This window comes from Dendropsophus ebraccatus, chromosome 5 (assembly GCF_027789765.1).
Source record: "Dendropsophus ebraccatus isolate aDenEbr1 chromosome 5, aDenEbr1.pat, whole genome shotgun sequence".
Classification (NCBI taxonomy): Eukaryota; Metazoa; Chordata; class Amphibia; order Anura; family Hylidae; genus Dendropsophus; species Dendropsophus ebraccatus.
This window is the reverse complement of record NC_091458.1, coordinates 49584028-49606649: the sequence shown is the minus strand read 5'-3', so window position 1 is coordinate 49606649 and position 22622 is coordinate 49584028. Positions and strand designations below refer to the sequence as shown.

At 46.7% G+C, this 22622-nt stretch overlaps 1 protein-coding gene across 5 annotated transcripts in view; it reads left to right on the top strand.

The window, feature by feature from the left end:
* The first annotated feature begins 5759 nt into the window (after positions 1-5759).
* The window catches only part of PRPF40B (pre-mRNA processing factor 40 homolog B), a 35299-nt gene continuing 18436 nt past the window's right edge, over positions 5760-22622 (top strand). For 3 of the 5 annotated variants that reach the window (XM_069970133.1, XM_069970132.1, XM_069970137.1), the window contains exons 1-10: positions 5760-5794; positions 8101-8181; positions 9982-10125; positions 10895-10963; positions 11549-11582; positions 12777-12802; positions 14413-14466; positions 14714-14824; positions 20983-21103; positions 22109-22136. In XM_069970133.1, coding sequence (XP_069826234.1) covers positions 5792-5794; positions 8101-8181; positions 9982-10125; positions 10895-10963; positions 11549-11582; positions 12777-12802; positions 14413-14466; positions 14714-14824; positions 20983-21103; positions 22109-22136 — 671 coding nt within the window. In that variant the 5' untranslated portion in view covers positions 5760-5791. Of the gene's footprint in view, positions 5795-8100; positions 8182-9064; positions 9139-9981; positions 10126-10894; positions 10964-11548; positions 11583-12776; positions 12803-14412; positions 14467-14713; positions 14825-20982; positions 21104-22108; positions 22137-22622 lie in introns of those variants that run through there. The other 2 variants (XM_069970135.1, XM_069970136.1) reach the window with 2 other exon arrangements.

Here is a 22622-nt window from a genome sequence, read left to right as displayed (position 1 = left end):
TGGGATTACCGCACAGTATAAAGCACAACCTATGCCATGGGACTAGTAAGAAGCCCTGGGACTACCGCACAGTATACCGCACAACCTATGCCACGGGACTAGTAAGAAGCCCTGGGATTACCGCACAGTATACCGCACAACCTATGCCAGGGGACTAGTAAGAAGCCCTGGGATTACCGCACAGTATAACGCACAACCTATGCCATGAGACTAGTAAGAAGCCCTGGGATTACCGCACAGTATACCGCACAGCCTATGCCATGGGACTAGTAAGAAGCCCTGTGATTACCGCACAGTATACCGCACAACCTATGCCAGGGGACTAGTAAGAAGCCCTGGGATTACCGCACAGTATACCGCACAACCTATGCCAGGGGACTAGTAAGAAGCCCTGGGATTACCGCACAGTATACCGCACAGCCTATGCCATGAGACTAGTAAGAAACCCTGGGATTACCGCACAGTATACCGCACAGCCTATGCCATGGGACTAGTAAAAAGCCCTGGGATTACCGCACAGTATAACGCACAACCTATGCCATGGGACTAGTAAAAAGCCCTGGGATTACCGCACAGTATACCACATAACCTATGCCACGGGACTAGTAAAAAGCCCTGGGATTACCGCACAGTATAACGCACAACCTATGCCATGGGACTAGTAAGAAGCCCTGGGATTACCGCACAGTATACCGCACAGCCTATGCCATGGGACTAGTAAGAAGCACTGGGATTACCGCACAGTATAACACACAACCTATGCCATGGGACTAGTAAGAAGCTCTGGGATTACCGCACAGTATAACACACAACCTATGCCATGGGACTAGTAAGAAACCCTGGGATTACCGCACAGTATACCGCACAACCTATGCCACGGGTCTAGTAAAAAGCCCTGGGATTACCGCACAGTATAACGCACAACCTATGCCATGGGACTAGTAAGAAACCCTGGGATTACCGCACAGTATACCGCACAGCCTATGCCATGGGACTAGTAAGAAGCCCTGGGATTACCGCACAGTATAACGCACAACCTATGCCATGAGACTAGTAAGAAGCCCTGGGATTACCGCACAGTATACCGCACAGCCTATGCCATGGGACTAGTAAGAAGCCCTGTGATTACCGCACAGTATACCGCACAACCTATGCCAGGGGACTAGTAAGAAGCCCTGGGATTACCGCACAGTATACCGCACAACCTATGCCAGGGGACTAGTAAGAAGCCCTGGGATTACCGCACAGTATACCGCACAGCCTATGCCATGAGACTAGTAAGAAACCCTGGGATTACCGCACAGTATACCGCACAGCCTATGCCATGGGACTAGTAAGAAGCCCTGGGATTACCGCACAGTATAACGCACAACCTATGCCATGGGACTAGTAAAAAGCCCTGGGATTACCGCACAGTATACCACATAACCTATGCCACGGGACTAGTAAGAAGCCCTGGGATTACCGCACAGTATAACACACAACCTATGCCATGGGACTAGTAAGAAACCCTGGTATTACCGCACAGTATGCCGCACAACCTATGCCACGGGTCTAGTAAAAAGCCCTGGGATTACCGCACAGTATAACGCACAACCTATGCCATGGGACTAGTAAGAAACCCTGGGATTACCGCACAGTATACCGCACAGCCTATGCCATGGGACTAGTAAAAAGCCCTGGGATTACCGCACAGTATAACGCACAACCTATGCCATGGGACTAGTAAAAAGCCCTGGGATTACTGCACAGTATACCACATAACCTATGCCACGGGACTAGTAAGAAGCCCTGGGATTACCGCACAGTATAACGCACAACCTATGCCATGGGACTAGTAAGAAGCCCTGGGATTACCGCACAGTATACCACATAACCTATGCCACGGGACTAGTAAGAAACCCTGGGATTACCGCACAGTATAACGCACAACCTATGCCATGGGACTAGTAAAAAGCCCTGTGATTACCGCACAGTATACCGCACAACCTATGCCAGGGGACTAGTAAGAAACCCTGGGATTACCGCACAGTATACCGCACAACCTATGCCAGGGGACTAGTAAGAAGCCCTGGGATTACCGCACAGTATACCGCACAGCCTATGCCATGAGACTAGTAAGAAACCCTGGGATTACCGCACAGTATACCGCACAGCCTATGCCATGGGACTAGTAAGAAGCCCTGGGATTACCGCACAGTATAACGCACAACCTATGCCATGGGACTAGTAAAAAACCCTGGGATTACCGCACAGTATACCACATAACCTATGCCACGGGACTAGTAAGAAGCCCTGGGATTACCGCACAGTATAACGCACAACCTATGCCATGGGACTAGTAAGAAGCCCTGGGATTACCGCACAGTATACCGCACAACCTATGCCATGGGACTAGTAAGAAACCCTGGGATTACCGCACAGTATACCACATAACCTATGCCATGGGACTAGTAAGAAGCCCTGGGATTACCGCACAGTATAACGCACAGCCTATGCCATGGGACTAGTAAGAAGCCCTGGGATTACCGCACAGTATACCGCACAGCCTATTCCAGGGGACTAGTAAGAAACTCTGGGATTACCGCACAGTATACCGCACAGCCTATGCCAGGGACTAGTAAGAAACCCTGGGATTACCGCAGAGTATACCGCACAGCCTATGCCACGGGACTAGTAAGAAGCCCTGGGATTACCGCACAGTATACCGCACAACCTATGCCAGGGGACTAGTAAGAAACCCTGGGATTACCGCACAGTATACCGCACAACCTATGCCAGGGGACTAGTAAGAAGCCCTGGGATTACCGCACAGTATACCGCACAGCCTATGCCATGAGACTAGTAAGAAACCCTGGGATTACCGCACAGTATACCGCACAGCCTATGCCATGGGACTAGTAAGAAGCCCTGGGATTACCGCACAGTATAACGCACAACCTATGCCATGGGACTAGTAAAAAGCCCTGGGATTACCGCACAGTATACCGCACAACCTATGCCATGGGACTAGTAAGAAACCCTGGGATTACCGCACAGTATACCACATAACCTATGCCATGGGACTAGTAAGAAGCCCTGGGATTACCGCACAGTATACCGCACAGCCTATGCCATGGGACTAGTAAAAAGCCCTGGGATTACCGCACAGTATAACGCACAACCTATGCCATGGGACTAGTAAAAAGCCCTGGGATTACTGCACAGTATACCACATAACCTATGCCATGGGACTAGTAAGAAGCCCTGGGATTACCGCACAGTATACCGCACAGCCTATGCCATGGGACTAGTAAAAAGCCCTGGGATTACCGCACAGTATAACGCACAACCTATGCCATGGGACTAGTAAGAAGCCCTGGGATTACTGCACAGTATACCACATAACCTATGCCACGGGACTAGTAAGAAGCCCTGGGATTACCGCACAGTATACCGCACAGCCTATGCCATGAGACTAGTAAGAAACCCTGGGATTACCGCACAGTATACCGCACAGCCTATGCCATGGGACTAGTAAGAAGCCCTGGGATTACCGCACAGTATAACGCACAACCTATGCCATGGGACTAGTAAAAAACCCTGGGATTACCGCACAGTATACCACATAACCTATGCCACGGGACTAGTAAGAAGCCCTGGGATTACCGCACAGTATAACGCACAACCTATGCCATGGGACTAGTAAGAAGCCCTGGGATTACCGCACAGTATACCGCACAACCTATGCCATGGGACTAGTAAGAAACCCTGGGATTACCGCACAGTATACCACATAACCTATGCCATGGGACTAGTAAGAAGCCCTGGGATTACCGCACAGTATAACGCACAGCCTATGCCATGGGACTAGTAAGAAGCCCTGGGATTACCGCACAGTATACCGCACAGCCTATTCCAGGGGACTAGTAAGAAACTCTGGGATTACCGCACAGTATACCGCACAGCCTATGCCAGGGACTAGTAAGAAACCCTGGGATTACCGCAGAGTATACCGCACAGCCTATGCCACGGGACTAGTAAGAAGCCCTGGGATTACCGCACAGTATACCGCACAACCTATGCCAGGGGACTAGTAAGAAACCCTGGGATTACCGCACAGTATACCGCACAACCTATGCCAGGGGACTAGTAAGAAGCCCTGGGATTACCGCACAGTATACCGCACAGCCTATGCCATGAGACTAGTAAGAAACCCTGGGATTACCGCACAGTATACCGCACAGCCTATGCCATGGGACTAGTAAGAAGCCCTGGGATTACCGCACAGTATAACGCACAACCTATGCCATGGGACTAGTAAAAAGCCCTGGGATTACCGCACAGTATACCACATAACCTATGCCACGGGACTAGTAAGAAGCCCTGGGAATACCGCACAGTATAACGCACAACCTATGCCATGGGACTAGTAAGAAGCCCTGGGATTACCGCACAGTATACCGCACAACCTATGCCATGGGACTAGTAAGAAACCCTGGGATTACCGCACAGTATACCACATAACCTATGCCATGGGACTAGTAAGAAGCCCTGGGATTACCGCACAGTATAACGCACAGCCTATGCCATGGGACTAGTAAGAAGCCCTGGGATTACCGCACAGTATACCGCACAGCCTATTCCAGGGGACTAGTAAGAAACTCTGGGATTACCGCACAGTATACCGCACAGCCTATGCCAGGGACTAGTAAGAAACCCTGGGATTACCGCAGAGTATACCGCACAGCCTATGCCACGGGACTAGTAAGAAGCCCTGGGATTACCGCACAGTATACCGCACAGCCTATGCCACGGGACTAGTAAGAAGCCCTGGGATTACCGCACAGTATACCGCACAACCTATGCCAGGGGACTAGTAAGAAGCCCTGGGATTACCGCACAGTATACCGCACAGCCTATGCCATGAGACTAGTAAGAAACCCTGGGATTACCGCACAGTATACCGCACAACCTATGCCACGGGACTAGTAAGAAGCCCTGGGATTACCGCACAGTATACCGCACAACCTATGCCACGGGACTAGTAAAAAGCCCTGGGATTACCGCACAGTATACCGCACAACCTATGCCACGGGACTAGTAAGAAGCCCTGGGATTACCGCACAGTATACCGCACAACCTATGCCATGGGACTAGTAAGAAGCCCTAGGATTACCGCACAGTATAACGCACAACCTATGCCACGGGTCTAGTAAGAAGCCCTGGGATTACCGCACAGTATACCGCACAGCCTATGCCACGGGACTAGTAAGAAGCCCTAGGATTACCGCACAGTATACCGCACAGCCTATGCCACGGGACTAGTAAGAAGCCCTAGGATTACCGCAGAGTATACCGCACAGCCTATGCCAGGGGACTAGTAAGAAACCCTGGGATTACCGCACAGTATACCGCACAGCCTATTCCAGGGGACTAGTAAGAAGCCCTGGGATTACCGCACAGTATACCGCACAACCTATGCCAGGGGCCGCACAACCTATGCCAGGGGACTAGTAAGAAGCCCTGGGTTTACCGCACAGTATACCGCACAGCCTATTCCAGGGGACTAGTAAAAAACTCTGGGATTACCGCACAGTATACCGCACAGCCTATGCCAGGGACTAGTAAAAAACCCTGGGATTACCGCACAGTATAAATAGTGCTATGCGCGCGCCGTTATCCTGCCGACAGATGGGCCCGGTACAGCACAGGTTACACCGCTGGCCACGCCCTCAACGACAGCCGCTGCCAATGGGCGTGCAGGTTGTTGAGGGGGCGGAGCCTGCGGCAGCTGACGGCCGGAGCAGGGATGGTAAGGGAGCTTTGTTTATATCGGTCCCGGCTTCAGGGGGTGCACTGACTGCAAGGGGCAGGAGGAGTGAGGGCGGGGGTGAGGCCGGCTGCCAGGGGGCACCGGGGCTGCTGGGTGGGGGCAGTGCCCGCTGGACCGGGCATGTTATCTGCTTAGTATGAGAGACAGGTGCGGGGCTGTATGCTGCCATACATTATATACAGGGCAGTGTAAGAGCATACTGCTGCCCGGGGCATGCCAACCACTGGCAAGTCTAACCAGTGGAATGTGACCTGGCACATGGAGTGAATTGCTGGGACATGATGGGCTCCGTGTATTAATAGAAGGAAGAGACAATGTGCTGTACACTTCATATATATATATATATATATACACTGTGTAAAGGTCTGACAGCTGAGGAGACGTCCTTTCTGTGCAGGGTGGCACAGCAGGGTTGGACCCCACTGGTCTGAACCTGCTGCCCCTTTTATAACACACTGATCTCCCTACACATTTTACCAGTATTTCCCATTCAGTGGCTCTCCAACTCTCGTTGCTATTGACTGTTGCAGCAGTACAACTCCCATCATCTCCTGACAGCCTGCAGCTGTTACAAAACTCTGTATTACTTCCAGTATGCCAGTATGATGGCAGATTTGGCTACTGCAAAAACACAACTCCCAACATGCTCTGCTCTGCCTGATAGGAGTTGTGATTTTACAACAGCTGGAAATGCGTATGTGTTGTATAGGACGGAGTATTGCAGAATATGAAATCACTTTTCATCCTACTGACACAAAGCTGTCCCCAAGTTCTGTCTGGTAATACAGAGTCTGACAGCTTTTATAGGAGAAGTCCAGCAAAATTTTATTGTATTGTCTCCCTAAAGTTATACAAATCTCCAATATAGACTTATTACGGGAAATGCTTATAAAGTGTTTTTTCCCTGCACTTACTACTGCATCAAGGCTTCACTTCCTGGATAAAATAGTGATGTCACGACCCGACTCCCAGAGCTGTGCGGGCTGTGGTTGCTGGAGAGGATGATGGCAGAGGGATGCTCAGTGTCCCTCCAGTGCCCTGTGTCCCTCAGTGTCCTCTACCATCATCCTCTCCAGCAGCCACAGCCCGCACAGCTCTGGGAGTCGGGTTGTGACATCACCATGATATCCAGGAAGTGACATCACCATGATATCCAGGAAGTGACATCACCATGTTATCCAGGAAGTGACATCACCATGATATCCAGGAAGTGACATCACCATGTTATCCAGGAAGTGACATTACCATGTTATCCAGGAAGTGACATCACCATGTTATCCAGGAAGTGAGTAGGCAAAAATTTAAAAAGAATAGTACTCACAAAATAGCGCTGTCCCAAGAATCCAAAAATAACCAGGAAATTAAATCAATGTTGAAATTTATTGTAAGAGCACAAAGTTTACGTGTTTCAGGAGTTTTAACAGTGCAGCACTGTTCTGATGAAGGGAGAATGTTAAAACTCCTGAAACACGTAAACTTTGTGCTCTTACAATAAATTTCAACATTGATTTAATTTCCTGGTTATTTTTGGATTCTTGGGACAGCGCTATTTTGTGAGTACTATTCTTTTTAAATTTTTGCCTACTCTGTCACACGGGCCCCATTTTTTGGGAGAATCCCATTCCTGGTACCTGTGGCTTGCAGTCCCTTATCCTGTCCATCACCAGACTCACACGGATTTTGAGCTACCCCATCGGGGTGATATGCACACAGCCCAAGGGGCTTAAAGGTGAGTGTAACCATTACACTCCTTTATTCCTGGTCCCATCACGGTGAGACACGAGGCGCCGGCACCCTTGTTTTTTCTTGTCTTTATTTAGTTAATCCAGGAAGTGAAGCCTTGATGCAGTAGTAAGTGCAGGGAAAAAAGCCCTTTATAAGCATTTCCTGTAATAAGTGTATATTGGGGATTTGTATAACTTTTTGGGGGGGGGCAATACAATACTTTAATAAAAATTTTGCAGAACTTCTCCTTTAAGGAATATGAAACACATGGCCCAGTAGGTGAGCTAATATTTTTGGGCACCATTCCCAGATTAAGACCTTAACCCCACTATGGGCCATGATGATGTATATGGTGTTCTATGTTATTCTTGTTCATCTTCCTATCTGTTGTATTATTTAGCAGTTGAACTGGTATAATAATAACAAGGAAGGTAACACTGTAAATATTTACCACCTTGATATTTATTGCATCTCATCTTGACACTTGCTGGAAGGTGCGCTGCGCTGTAATTGCCGCTAACACACCTCTCAAGCTTCTCTATCATCTTCTCATTTTTCAGTCAGCACCAGACTCAGGAACAGCTCCACCTGGTCAGGCCGCCCCTTTCCCCAATGCTCCTCCTCTGATGCCTCCACCTTTTGTAAGTGACTATATACATGGATAAAACTGTGCTTTGGAGTGTTGTTCATATAACAGTATGTTTATTTCTCAGAAAATATGTGCAAAATATATGAATTTACCCAGTGGGGGAATAACTACAGATTGTTGTACTGGAACCGCAGTGATGTTTGTGCCAAAAAGTGAAGGGGATATGTTCATCATAGGGATAAAGCTTATGTGCTAGAAAGAACAGCTACTAAGCTTACTTAGAAAGACCAGTTTAGACCCCTGTAAGGCTAGGAGCTTGGAGTGTTGTCTAGTGTGAAAAAAGACTTATTGGGGTTTTCCAGCCCCAGAAAAAAGTTGTATAGAAAACTAATTTAATTCTATTTAGAAATCTTCCCATACTTATCAGCTGCTGTATGTCCTGCAGGAAATGTTGTTTTCTTTCCAGTCTGACACAGTGCTCTCTGCTGACATCTCTGTCCCAGACAGCAAATCCCCATAGAAAACCTCTCCTTCTCAGGACAGTTCCTGTCTCGGACAGAGATGTCAGCAAAGAGCACTGTGTCAGACTAAAATGAGTGGTTCTTCTTCCATAGTTATTTGGTAAATTGTTAAGATCGTAATCCTAAAGCAGATGGAGGTTTTACTTTCTGCTTATAGAATTATTCTTCATAAAACATTGAGTAGTTTTGTACACATTTTGCATTATGTATGTTGTATGGATCCTGAGTTACAGCTTGTAGCCCAGGGCTACTTATACGATTCTGCAGGCTTCAGAACACACATCTCCCAGCATTCCTTGTTTTTTTTTTTTTAATTTTTTACAGAGCCTGTGTTGCTGATTTGTATTCAAGGAAGTGTTATCTTTACACCAGGGACTGATGTAGTTAAAAACTTACTGTCCTACTGCATTATAGGAGCTTAGCTTAGCTGTGAGGGATGTGTCTGATGATAAGCCTGTCAACTGCTTCCACAGACAAGCTGCAGAACGGTGAATTATCTTACAATAAAAGCAATGTCTTGTGTATACAGGGTCTTGAACTGTAGATATAGATTACTTTATTGTATGGCTGTGGTCATACACGCATAAAAAAGGAGATTTATATTTAGAATATACGTCCTGAATGCTCAAGAATTTAAGATGTGCCTTCGCTGTAACTATGGTTAAAGAAAAAAATTTAAAAAAATCACAGGCAGGTGAGTGGTGCGGTAACATAATAAAGAATGTATGCTTACCCATTCCCATGCCCCATTGCGCTGCTCTTTGGTCTCTCCGACAGGCACCCGATGTAATTTTTTGGCAGTCATAAGGGTATGTCACATACCTAGCTCCGGCTGCTGAAACATCATGGCCCTGCTGATTAATTGCCCGTTCAGCCATTCTGTGACTGCAGGAGTGCCTGTCCCAGTTACTGATTGGCTGAGCGGGCAATTAATCCACGCGGTAAGAGACCAGTGGCTGTCAACTATATGTAAGCAGCGCCATGAGCGCACAGGGATGGGTAAGTATACTTTGTTTATTATGTTTCCGCACCCCCCTGTCCGCCTCTGATATTTTTTTGGTTCATGGGATTTCTCCTTTATCCCCTAAAAAAAACATAATTGTGTTACTATTATTGCATTTGGTGTAAAGCTTTGGGATCAGGTTGTAGGTTAGATAATAGTTTTGCACTGATTGCGTGTTTCATGATATTTTTTATTGACTGTTCAGTGAAATATAGTCATTATTTTATTTATCAAATGAAATACTTTTTTTGCAATATTATTATCAGTTATTATACTACTACTGTTGCTTTCTGTGTTTAAGTCACATTATCCTTATGTCTTTTCCTAGATGCCACCCCCTGGCCTACCCCCTCCTTTTCCACCAATTGGACTGCCACCAATAGGACAGAGGCCTCCAGCAATGCCTCCAATTCCTCATGCTATGTTGCCACCCATGATCCCACCTATGGCGGGACCACCTCCTATCTCCCAGGTATTGGCTTTGTGACACAGCTGCTGTTGTATTTTCTCCAATCTCTTAGAGCTCCACTTATCAGCTTGTTAACTTTTGGAGTTAGGAATACCCCTTTAAGGCATGTTTAAAGATTGCTAACTGTGGAAAATGTTTAAATTTAGAATGATATAGTTAGATGTCATACTATTGCCAAAGTCATCATAGCTGTGTCATCTTTAATTCTAGAATACAAGCTGCTACCTAGAGCTGACCTTCCTTTATTAAGACTCATCAAGTCTCCCTTTACCACGTCAGCACTCTTTCTCTACTCTAGCAATTACTATTAGCATGTCATGTATTGTGTGTATTTGATCAGGCAGAATCCCAGGCTACAGGTAAGATACTATATAAAGCAGAGAGATAATGTTTTTAGTGGCAGGAAAATTTCTATGGAAATAGCAAGCGCCAGTAATTTTGCATAACACAAGATAGAGTATTCCCGGGTAACTCACTACCTCTTTGGATATGCTACTCCTCCTTTGTGACAAAAAGATGCACATCCAATAATATAATACAAGTAAAAGAATAGATAATTATAATCTACATTACATACAAGAAAGAACAAGTCACATGATAACAGGACCAATAAGTAACATAGTGCGGCTGTGCATAGAAATGGAAAATTGTATGAAGGCAGGACATATTGAGTTTGGTATTGTATACGTCTTATTATACTAAAAAACCTGCAATATCCTGATGTTTTTTGAAGGGATTAACTTTATCCAACTTTATTTTATGTTCCTTAAAGCTCCCAAGTCTTGTGCCACCTCTGTTGCCGACTATGATGCTGCCAGCCGTCACAACCAGCACTACTACAGTCAGTATTTTTCTATAAAAATCCTAAATGAAAAATTATTTATTTAAAGTTTTCTCCACTGTAAGGCATATTCATGTATGCCGTTTATGGTGTTATGCCTGTTAGTCAGCTGATCACATCTTTTGTGCCGCTCCTAAAAATCATGGTTTGTCGGACTCAGAAGCAAATTTTTCTGTGTAACTAGGGGTTATGCTGTCCACAATAATGAAAGTGATTGGCTGCATTTACCTCTTACCTTGGTGTCTACCTCACTGCTGCTGGTATTATGCGGCTTGATCCCTGCTGTGTGGTCACTTCCAAAAACTGCAGAAAGAAGCATAGATCTCAGCTTCCAGGATAAAGTTGAGATGATAGGGAACTTACCTACTTTCATTAATTGCCCAGGGTTAGGTTTTAAGGGGTGGTCCCAACAAGACAACCTCTGTCTATATGCCCTATTGGGAGTGCATGGACAAAAAAAAAATTCTATTGCCCTTTTTTAATCTGACATACAATAGGGCAGTATTGTATGCAGTATATCTATGTAAAGCAGGTTTGACTTTGTTTACTAGCATGTTCCTGAAAACATAATGTTTATTATCTTAGCAGGTGACTCCTCCTGGGACTGAGGCATTAACCTGTAAGTACTGTTGTGGGGCCAAAGGGAACACAGGGTTACCAAAAGCATAAATTAAATAGGTTATCCAGGATTAGAAAAAAACAGCACCATTCCTGTCCCCAGTTTGTGTTTGGTATTGCTATTCCGCTGAATTCACTTCAATGGAACTGAGCTGCAAAACTACACCCAAACTGAGGACAAGATTGGTGTCATCTTTGGAAGAAAGCAGCCATGTTCAGTAAGCTAGATAACCTCTTTAAAGGAGAAGTCCTGACATTTTTTTGGCAGGGGCAGGGGGAAACTTAATACAGAATCCTAACCTAGATCTCCATGTGCCCCCGCCGCCACACTTGCTCCGGGACCCCAGCCGGAAGCCATTTTTCCCTGAGTCCTGATGATGTCACAGTGATAGGGAAAATGCCTTCCTGGCTGATGGATTGCTCGCTTAGCCAATCAGTGACTTCAGTGGTGTGCTGCCCCAGTCACTGACTGAGCAGGCAGTCAATGAACCGGGTTGTGACGACGACTGAGAGAAGATCCCGGAGCCTGGCAGGGGTCCCGTAGCAGCGATCCAGTGCCAAAGAGGAACCGGGAGAAGTGAGTTAAGATTGTTTTTTATTTTCCCCCCTGCCTTTAAAAAAAAAAAAGTCCCCTCACCGGACCTTTAAGGCTATGTTCACACTACGTAAACGTACGGCCGTTGTTGCCATCGGCAACAACGGCCTTACTTTGTACGGGTGAACAATGCCTATTGTTCTATGGGATCGCGGCCGGAGTGTATACACATCATATGCGTTCCGGCCGGAATCCTGCACGGGGCCGCAAATTACTGACATGTCAGTTTTCTGCGTCCGCAATTCATTGAATTGCGGCCGTAGGAAACCCTGTCAGTTCACACAGTGAATCGAGCGGCTCCGGACGCTCGCTGCACTGTGTGCTATGGGAAGCTCTGATGCGGGCGCATGCTGATGCGCCCACATCAGAGCTCTGCGGCCGAAAAGATCATCCGGCTGTTACTTAAGTACCGGCTGGGATGATCCGGGCAGAGACCGGCCGTTCCGTGACCCGGCTGGTCTCTATAAGTAGTGAGAACATAGCCTAACACCGTTATTTCACAATATTGTCATATTGTCCATCTAAATGGTATTACTTCAAGACCTCAAATGCCCATTTTTGTTCTTTTTTTCTCTTTTCACGTCTTTATGGTATTTTCAGCGCCAGTGACTCAACCAGCTCCAACAGTGAGTAGCTAAGATACATCTAACCTTCCCTCTGTTTTGTTATGTAATAATCTATATTGTTTATTTAGTATTGTATTGGCATAGCTATTATTATTATTTTAGTGTTTTTTAAAGGGGTATTTCCATCTTTATGATCAGTGGTGGTCCAAGTTTCTGTGGGACATCTCCCATTCCCGATAATACAGGGGCCACTGTGATGCCATAGGACTGTGTCTCCTTCAAATCTTTTTTCCTGAAGAGCAGTGTTTCCACCCAACACTTATGTGTAGACTCTTTATAGGGTTGATGGGGGTTCCAGTGGACAGACTCCCACTAATCATAAAATGATGGTGTATCCTGGCAATGTGCTATCACTTTTCAAGATGTAAATACCCAATTAAAGGGAATACATGTTCTTTTGTCATACATGTTCTTTTTGAGTTTAGCAGGCTCTAATATACATGTAAGAACTATGTTATGATCAGTTGTATTCTGCAGTTTAAAGGGGTTGTCGCCATGACTAGGGATAGTATAAAAATAATAAAGCCACCTCACCTAAATATATACTTACCTTCCTCCAGTACTGACAGCTGCTATGCAGGTGGTTCTAGTCCTCCATTGGTCACTGCTACTTCCTGGTTCCTGTGAAGTGCCGACCCCACTGGATCTGGTGTAGGCAGGAGACCTCTGTGGCTGCTGATAGGAAGAGAGGGGCTGACACATCACAGAAACCAGGAAGAAGCCAGGACCAGCGCAGAACTTTGAGCATTCGTATAGTAGTTTCCTTCATTCTCACCAATGTTAAAGTCTCCATTTTAATAATATGAAATGAGCAGGTTTGGTGCACTGGGGGCAGAAGAACAGCCCCTAGTACACTGATCGGCCCACCTGCCCGCCCCTCTTAGGAATACCTATCTGGTGTTGAGCAGCAAAGAGTGGCTGGAGTGACCTCACTGCAGAGCACTGGCTCAATATCCATGAGGAGGCAGCGAGCGGTTAGGGTAGATTGGTGCCCCAAGAGCCGTAGTACCGTCCCCAGTGCACCAAACTGACTCCAACAAATTAATAAAATGCAGGATTTAAAGGAGACCTGTCACCCCCGGCGCCGGGGTGACAGGCTCCCGACCCCCAGATAGAACCCCTTATACTTACCTCATGTCGCTGAGTCCCGCTGCCGGAGCCGGTCCCGGGACGGAGATATCCCGGTGAGAAGCCGGCGCGCGCGCTGTGGAGATGTGTCCAGCGTCCATAGAGAATGAATGGAGCCGTGCGCGCGCAGCAGAGATGAGTCCGGCTCCATTCATTCTCTATGGACGCTGGACTCATCTCCACAGCGCGCGCCGGCTTCTCACCGGGATATCTCCGTCCCGGGACCGGCTCCGGCAGCGGGACTCGGCGACATGAGGTAAGTATAAGGGGATCTATCTGGGGGTGGGGAGCCTGTCACCCCGGCGCGGGGGGTCACAGGTCCTCTTTAACAGAAATAACGTTGAGGATGAAGGCAAGAAAATAACCTTCATACTCAGTGTCCCGGGCCCTATGGGAACATAACAGCAGGTTATCTTCTGAGGATGATAATATGCGCCTATGCAATGTCTACTGTTTATAACAGTGTTTTATTGCTTTTACAGATACAGAAAACAGCTGCAGAAGAAAGCTCTGCCTCTCAAGACATTCAAATAAAGGTTCTCTACCTTAGTATTAATTTTCATAGTCACTAAATATAAATTCCCTTACAGCCAGGGTCACAATGGCAAGATGTCACATGTTGGTGAACATAAGAATGAACATACTGGAGATGCAGTTTTCATTATGTATTCTCTTGCATACTGTATGAAACATAAGCTGAGACTTACTCAGCACAGTTTGGTGACTAGTGTAATTGTAAGAAACAAAAATGTGTTTTCTGAATATATCTTTTTTGTTCCACAGAAGTCTCTATGGACCGAGCACAAAGCTCCAGATGGGCGTACCTACTACTACAACACTGAAACCAAGCAGTCCACCTGGGAGAAGCCAGATGAGCTAAAATCTAAAACAGAGGTAAGAACTTCACAAGATGATAAATAAGTCGTAGACAGATAAAGACTTGTATCAGCTTGATATATAACCAAGATGTTTTATTTTTTTTATGTAGGGTCACTTCAATGGCAGCCGTGACACCCATTACATCACTAGCTGTAGGTTGAACAAGTTTGGCCAAGCATGTATGTATTCTTAGTAAGAAAAGGGGAGGTAACTCACACAAACATGTTAAAGGTTTTGATTGGACGGGGTCCAAGCACCAAGTCCCAAACGACGGTGAAATTTTTTTTTAAAAAGTGCCAGGACCCCATCCAATCAAAACCTTTAACATGTTGTAGACATGTCACTGGAGAAGTATTTGAGGGGAGGTACATCTCACCCAGGCTAAGGCATATGGTGAGATGGTGAATCCAGGTGAGATCTGTCACTCAGCAGTGTTATGCTGCTGAGGGGTTTTTCCATGTTCCGGGCCTGGATTTACTGGAATGGTGGGTAGGTTGGTAGTGGGACCTGCCATTCCCCTCCCCCGGTCCAGTTCGGGTATTGCAGGCAGGTGTGCCTTGTTAAGCCTGCAGCAGGGTAAAAGCTCCACAGAGCTAGAGGAGATTGCTCTCAGCCAGGGTGAACAGCCTGCATGCTGTGTTTCCTGGGAGCAAGGAGTTCTATCACTGCTGGGGCCTATTCACACTCCACGATACCGCCTATGGAAGTGACAGATAGGTGACCTGTGTTAGTAAGTGCCCAGACGGGCAAGACCTTTTTGTTTTGTTTTATTATCAATGCACGGTGTTGCTGTATTTATGTTGCTGGACCGTTTATGCTACAAATAAACACCAAAGCTGTTTTTAAGTCCAAGTTTGCTGCCTGAACTGTGTCCTAACACACCATCCCCTGGGAAGATCCCTACAATTGGTGCTGCGGAGCGGGCAAAACGGTTGCTAGGGGCAACGGTGTGCATCAACTTGGCTACAGCTGCTTATGTCTTGGGTGAAGGCCGCTGCTTCACTCCAAAAACAGCCAAGCAACATGGAGGAGATGATGAAGCAGTTAATGCAAGTGAATATGCAGCAACAACAGGCTCTGACAGACGCTAACCTACGCCATGAGCAAGCATTGGCCGCACAACAACAGGCATTGGCCGCACAACAACAGGCTCAGGCAGCCGCTAAACAGGATCAGGCAGCCGCTAATCTGCGCCATGAACAGACAATGGCTGCACATCAGCAAGCAATGGCTCAACAACAGAGACTTATTGAGCACCTAATCGCAAAGCAGGAGGCGTCTGCAGGTGCTAATCCCCAGCTGGTGGCAGCAGCCGCGCCAGCGACTTTGTCTGTGAAAAGAGCCGTGCAGCGTGCGCTGCAAAAGATGACTGCTGATGACGATATTGAGGCCTACTTAACTGTCTTTGAGCGGGTGGCTGAGAGAGAGAAGTTACCCTCCACTGAGTGGGCAGAAGTGATTGCGCCTTATTTAACAGGCGAACCTCAAAAGGCCTATTATGACCTCAGTGAGCAAGAGGTCAAAGACTATCCTCGGCTAAAAGCAGAGATACTTGCCCGACTAGGAGTTACTGCTGCTGTCCGTGCCCGGAGGGTCCGCAACTGGAGCTACAGTCTGGACAAGTCAGCGAGGTCTCAGATGTACGACCTGATCCATTTGGCAAGAAAGTGGTTGGAGCCAGACACCTCTACTCCTGCCCAGATCCTAGAGAGGGTCGTGATGGATCGCTACCTCCGTGCCCTTCCTGCTGATCTACAACGCTGGGTGGGACAAGGCGACCCTAGGAGTGCCGACGAACTCGTCAGCCTTGTGGAGAGGTTCCAGGCGACCGAGGACTACCTCCGTGATGTTCCTGCAGCACCGTCACCTCCCCGGAGTGCCAGACCTGTGCCATCATCTGGTAAGAGACTTCCATCTATTGGGGGAGTGTGGAGGGGTGCTGATAGAGGGAAGAGCGCTCAGGAGGTGTCTCAGGGGCAAAAGACTGGTGATGGTCCCCGGTGGCTAAGTGGCCCTAAAAAGGACTCCCTGCCAAGGAGACCAGGCCCTATCCAGTGCTGGAGATGCCATGAGACGGGACATATGTCTGCCCATTGCCCTCTTACCACTGAGCCCATGGAGTGTGACGCTAGCCGGCGTCAGTCGCTATTTGCGGAGCCGTCTCTTGTTGCGGTCACTGGACTAGAGACTGAACCGCAAGTCTGCCACATTACTGTCAATAACTTCCCTGTTAAGGCGTTGCTGGACTCAGGAAGCCTTGTCACCTTGGTGCATGCCAGCCTGGTGACTGGGGACTTTGTGCCAAAAAGACATATGAGTGTGGTATGCATACATGGTGATACAAAGGTTTACCCTATAGTACTGGCTAATGTCGGGACTGAACTAGGCGCTGTACAATATGAAGTGGGTGTGGTTAAAAATCTTATGCATAATGTGATATTGGGGCGTGATTTTCCTTTGTTCTGGGCTCTTTGGGGAAAACAACAATCCCCTGAAAGGAGTGAGGAGACCCCTAAGTCTATTGCATTACCCACGGTAAATGATAAAAATGTACAGGATGAAAATGATGCTTTTCCTTTGCAGGTCCTGGCTGGTGAGGAAGAGGCTCCTCCCACTGCGCAGAATGTTCCAGACTTAGAGGTGTCTAGGGATAATTTTGGTACTGCACAATTACAGGACCCCACTCTCAAAAATGCGAGAGAGCAGGTCACTGTTATGAATGGGGTACCTCAGGAACCAGAAGCTGAGAAAAAGTTTCCACATTTTTCTATGACTAATGATCTCTTATATAGAGTCACTAAGATTAATGATGAGGTTGTGGAACAGCTTCTGGTGCCTAAGTCGTACCGGCGTCAGGTACTCGACATGGCCCATAATCATGTCCTTGGGGGCCACTTGGGGACAGATAAAACGCAGGAGAGAGTCCTCCAGAGGTTTTATTGGCCTGCGATTTATGCTGACATAAAAACATACTGTGAGTCGTGCCCCACTTGTCAGCTTAGCGCCCCAGTGTCGCATTTCCGCAGCCCGTTGGTTTCGCTCCCCATCATAGAGGTACCTTTTGACCGCATTGCAATGGACTTGGTGGGTCCCATTGTAAAGTCGGCAAGGGGACACCAGTACATTTTGGTGGTCTTAGACTACGCAACCCGCTATCCTGAGGCTGTACCCCTAAGAAACACTACGTCTAAAACAATTGCCCGTGAGTTGTTTTATATGTTTTCCAGAGTGGGGATCCCCAAAGAAATCTTGACCGACCAAGGTACTCCGTTTATGTCAAAGGTAATGAAGGACCTGTGCAAACTGTTTAAAATCTCACACCTTCGTACCTCTGTATATCACCCACAGACGGACGGGTTAGTGGAGAGGTTTAATAAAACCCTGAAACATATGTTAAAGAAAGTAGTGGAAAAAGATGGTCGGGATTGGGATCACTTACTACCTTACCTAATGTTTGCTATTAGGGAAGTGCCCCAATCATCCACAGGGTTCTCTCCCTTCGAATTAGTCTATGGTCGTCACCCTAGGGGTTTGTTGGATATAGCGAAAGAGACATGGGAAAGTGAGTCCACCCCATACAAGAGTGTTATAGAGCATGTAGCACAAATGCAGGACCGTATAGCCACTGTAATGCCCCTAGTAAGGGAACACCTCCAGAGGGCGCAAGAGGGCCAAAGTAGAATTTACAATCGTTCTGCGAGAATCAGGACATTTAGCCCTGGTGACCGGGTACTCATACTTGTTCCCACAGTAGAAAGCAAATTCTTAGCAAAGTGGCAGGGTCCCTATGAAATTGTAGAGAAGATCAGTGAGGTCAACTACAAGGTACACCAACCAGGTAGAAGGAAGCCTTTCCAAGTTTATCACATAAACTTGATCAAGCCCTGGAAAGACAGGGAATCCTTGGTGGCGACAAAGCCTGTTGGTCATCTGTCACCACCAATCCCTCCGGTCAGGATTGGTGACACCCTGTCAGTATCCCAGAAGCAGGAAGCTAAGGAATTCCTGCAGAAAAATAAAGACAAGTTTTCTGACCTCCCAGGGCGTACGCATCTCATTAGTCATCATATTGAAACTGAGCCTAGAAGCAGAGTAAACCTTAAGCCCTATAGGATACCAGAAGCACGGAGGGAGGCGGTGTCATCTGAGGTAAAACGTATGCTTGACCTAGGAGTCATTGAGGTGTCCCAGAGCGAGTGGTCCAGCCCGATTGTGTTAATCCCAAAGCCCAATGGAACTTGGAGGTTCTGTAATGATTTTAGAAAGTTAAATGAGATCTCCAAGTTCGATGCCTACCCCATGCCCAGGGTAGATGAGTTGATCGAAAGGATGGGTAATGCTAGGTACATAACTACCCTCGATCTCACTAAGGGCTACTGGCAGATCCCACTCACTCCTAAGGCTAGAGAGAAGACCGCATTCTCCACCCCTGATGGGCTCTTCCAATATGTAGTGATGCCATTCGGGTTACATGGAGCCCCTGCCACTTTTCAGAGGTTGATGGACTTGATCCTGCGACCACATCGGGACTACTCTGCTGCCTACCTCGATGATGTGGTCATTTTTAGCCCTGATTGGGAAAGTCACCTCTGTAAGGTCCAGGCGGTGTTAGATGCCATAAGTGATGCGGGGTTAACCATCAATGCAGAGAAGTGTGCACTAGCCTTAGAGGAGGCCAAATACTTGGGATACATTATTGGGAGGGGGTTAGTGAAACCACAACTGAATAAAATTGAGGCAATACAGAATTGGCCCAAACCCCTCACAAAGAAACAGGTCAGAGCTTTCCTGGGTATTACGGGCTATTACCGTAGGTTTGTGCCAAACTTTGCCACAGTTGCAGCCCCGCTAACTGACCTGACAAAGGGTGCGAAGTCCGCAATGGTGACATGGACTCCAGAGGCCGAGAAGGCTTTTCAAAGCCTTAAATCTGCCTTGTGTCAACAACCTGTACTAGTTACCCCTGACTTTAGGCAAGAATTTCTGGTCCAGACAGATGCCTCCAACACAGGGTTAGGTGCCGTCCTCTCACAGGTCGTGAATGGCGAGGAACACCCAGTGATGTACTTAAGCAGGAAGCTATCCCCGGCCGAGAAAAACTACGCCATTGTTGAGCGAGAGTGTCTGGCAGTGAAGTGGGCCCTAGAGTCCCTGAGGTACTACTTGCTAGGCAGAAAATTTAAGCTAGTGACCGACCATGCCCCCCTAACATGGATGAAGGTTAACAAGGAGAAAAATGCGAGGGTAACTAGATGGTTTCTGTCCCTCCAAAACTTTAATTTCACGGTGGAACACAGGCCAGGAAAGTTACAGGCAAATGCTGATGCCCTATCAAGGGTACACTGTCTGTGGGGACAGAATGCTCAGCCCTCCGGTCTGAAAAAGAGGGGGGGGATATGTAGACATGTCACTGGAGAAGTATTTGAGGGGAGGTACATCTCACCCAGGCTAAGGCATATGGTGAGATGGTGAATCCAGGTGAGATCTGTCACTCAGCAGTGTTATGCTGCTGAGGGGTTTTTCCATGTTCCGGGCCTGGATTTACTGGAATGGTGGGTAGGTTGGTAGTGGGACCTGCCATTCCCCTCCCCCGGTCCAGTTCGGGTATTGCAGGCAGGTGTGCCTTGTTAAGCCTGCAGCAGGGTAAAAGCTCCACAGAGCTAGAGGAGATTGCTCTCAGCCAGGGTGAACAGCCTGCATGCTGTGTTTCCTGGGAGCAAGGAGTTCTATCACTGCTGGGGCCTATTCACACTCCACGATACCGCCTATGGAAGTGACAGATAGGTGACCTGTGTTAGTAAGTGCCCAGACGGGCAAGACCTTTTTGTTTTGTTTTATTATCAATGCACGGTGTTGCTGTATTTATGTTGCTGGACCGTTTATGCTACAAATAAACACCAAAGCTGTTTTTAAGTCCAAGTTTGCTGCCTGAACTGTGTCCTAACACACCATCCCCTGGGAAGATCCCTACAATGTCTATGTGACATATAGTGAGTTACCCTCCCCCTTCTTACTAAGGATACATATATGCTTGGTTAAACTTGTTCAGCCTACAGCTACTGATGTAATAGGTGTAATGACGGCCATTACAGACTGTAATGATCATCAAAGGGCATCAGATTTGTGAGAGAGCTATGAATGTAACAGAGGATGTACTTGCATTTCCTTAACAGCTTCTTCTCTCACAATGTTGTTGGAAGGAATATAAATCTGATACAGGTAAACCATATTACTACAACTCACAGACTAAGGAGTCACGCTGGACCAAACCCAAAGATTTAGAAGAACTAGAGGGTAAGGAATATGCTTGTGGTCAGCAATCACTGATGTACATGAGTCCCATGATATACTTGATTCTGTAAAGCAATATTTCAAACATCCAGCTATTGATCTAGTTGGAAGTGATGGCATTATTTTGCAGCCATTTGATGATAATGTAAAATAGTTTCGGGAGCATTTATTGGTAGTTTGGGGTTGGTAGTTCTGCATACAGAGTTAAATGGGCAGTGTCATTTTCAAAAACCTATGAGCAACAAATCAAAAGTTTTGATCGGTTGAGGTCTGAGTGTTCAGACCCTGACTGTCCATGAGCGGGGAGACTTCTGCACTTAGCGTTTTCTTTCCCATCTCCATGCGACGTGATTGAGATAGCCACACAATGTCTATGGGGTCATTACACTCACATAGAAGAAAGCGGGGATAGTTGAGGAAGCTGTGTTAAAGAGCATTGTGGATTTCTTATAGATTTTTTCCATTGACTTGAAAGGAGAAACCAAAAACAACATTAAATCCCCTGTACTATACAAATTAGTAAATCAGCAAGATTAGTGTACTATGGAGGTAGCCAGCAAGCATGTAGTCAGTCCCCAGTGAACATTGGTTGGTTAGGTTTGTGGCACTATACCTTATCAGGTTCTTTGGAGAGGGTAGTGTTTCTGACATGACCTGGCACATGAGTGCTACATTTCAATAATTTAACACAGACACGCATTGCTCCCATTGCCTTTTCTTATTACTTGATCGATGCTAGCGTAGGGTAGCAGAACGATGATGAGCAGGTACATCACCCTCCATACTTTCAATCCACTACCCTGAAAATGCAAATGTTCTGGTCAAGGTAAAAACAGCTTGTACTGTCTGGACTGACTGTTTCAAGCTGAATTTATTATACTTGTATGTAGTTAGATAAAAAGGACTGGACCCCTGATTTCATTGATCATGAAATTATGTGGCACAAAGGTTATATGAAATATGCATGGGACAGATACTTTCATATGTCTTCTGTCTTTTATTTTGCAGTGTTGATAAAGCAAGAGGGAGAAGCCGGGTGAGTTACACATACACATACAGATGAACTTGCTTATAAGAGATTTCTTATAACACTTTTGCCATGGCATAAATGGAATATTTTTTAAAAAAAATTGATCCAGTCATTGTGGGATTTTTTCCATTTAGTTCAAAAACTGAAGTTTTTGGGGGAGATTCATCAAAGGGTGTAAAGTTTAGACTGATGCAAACTGCCCCCAGCAACCAATCACAGCTCCTCTTTCCTTTCACCAGAGCTGGAAGCTGAGCTGTGATTAGTTGCTGTGGGCAGTTTGCACCAGTCTAAATTTTACACCCTTTGATAAATCTTCCCCTTTGTCTTTTAAATGTAACTTTTACCTCTGTGAGTATCAAAGAGGTATTCCCATCTGTAAACGTTATGCTGCGTTTACACAAAACGATAATTCGCCCAATTGATCGTTTAACCATTTTGAAGCAACAATTTAGTTTTTATACCGATACGAATAATAGTTAGAAAATTCATAAT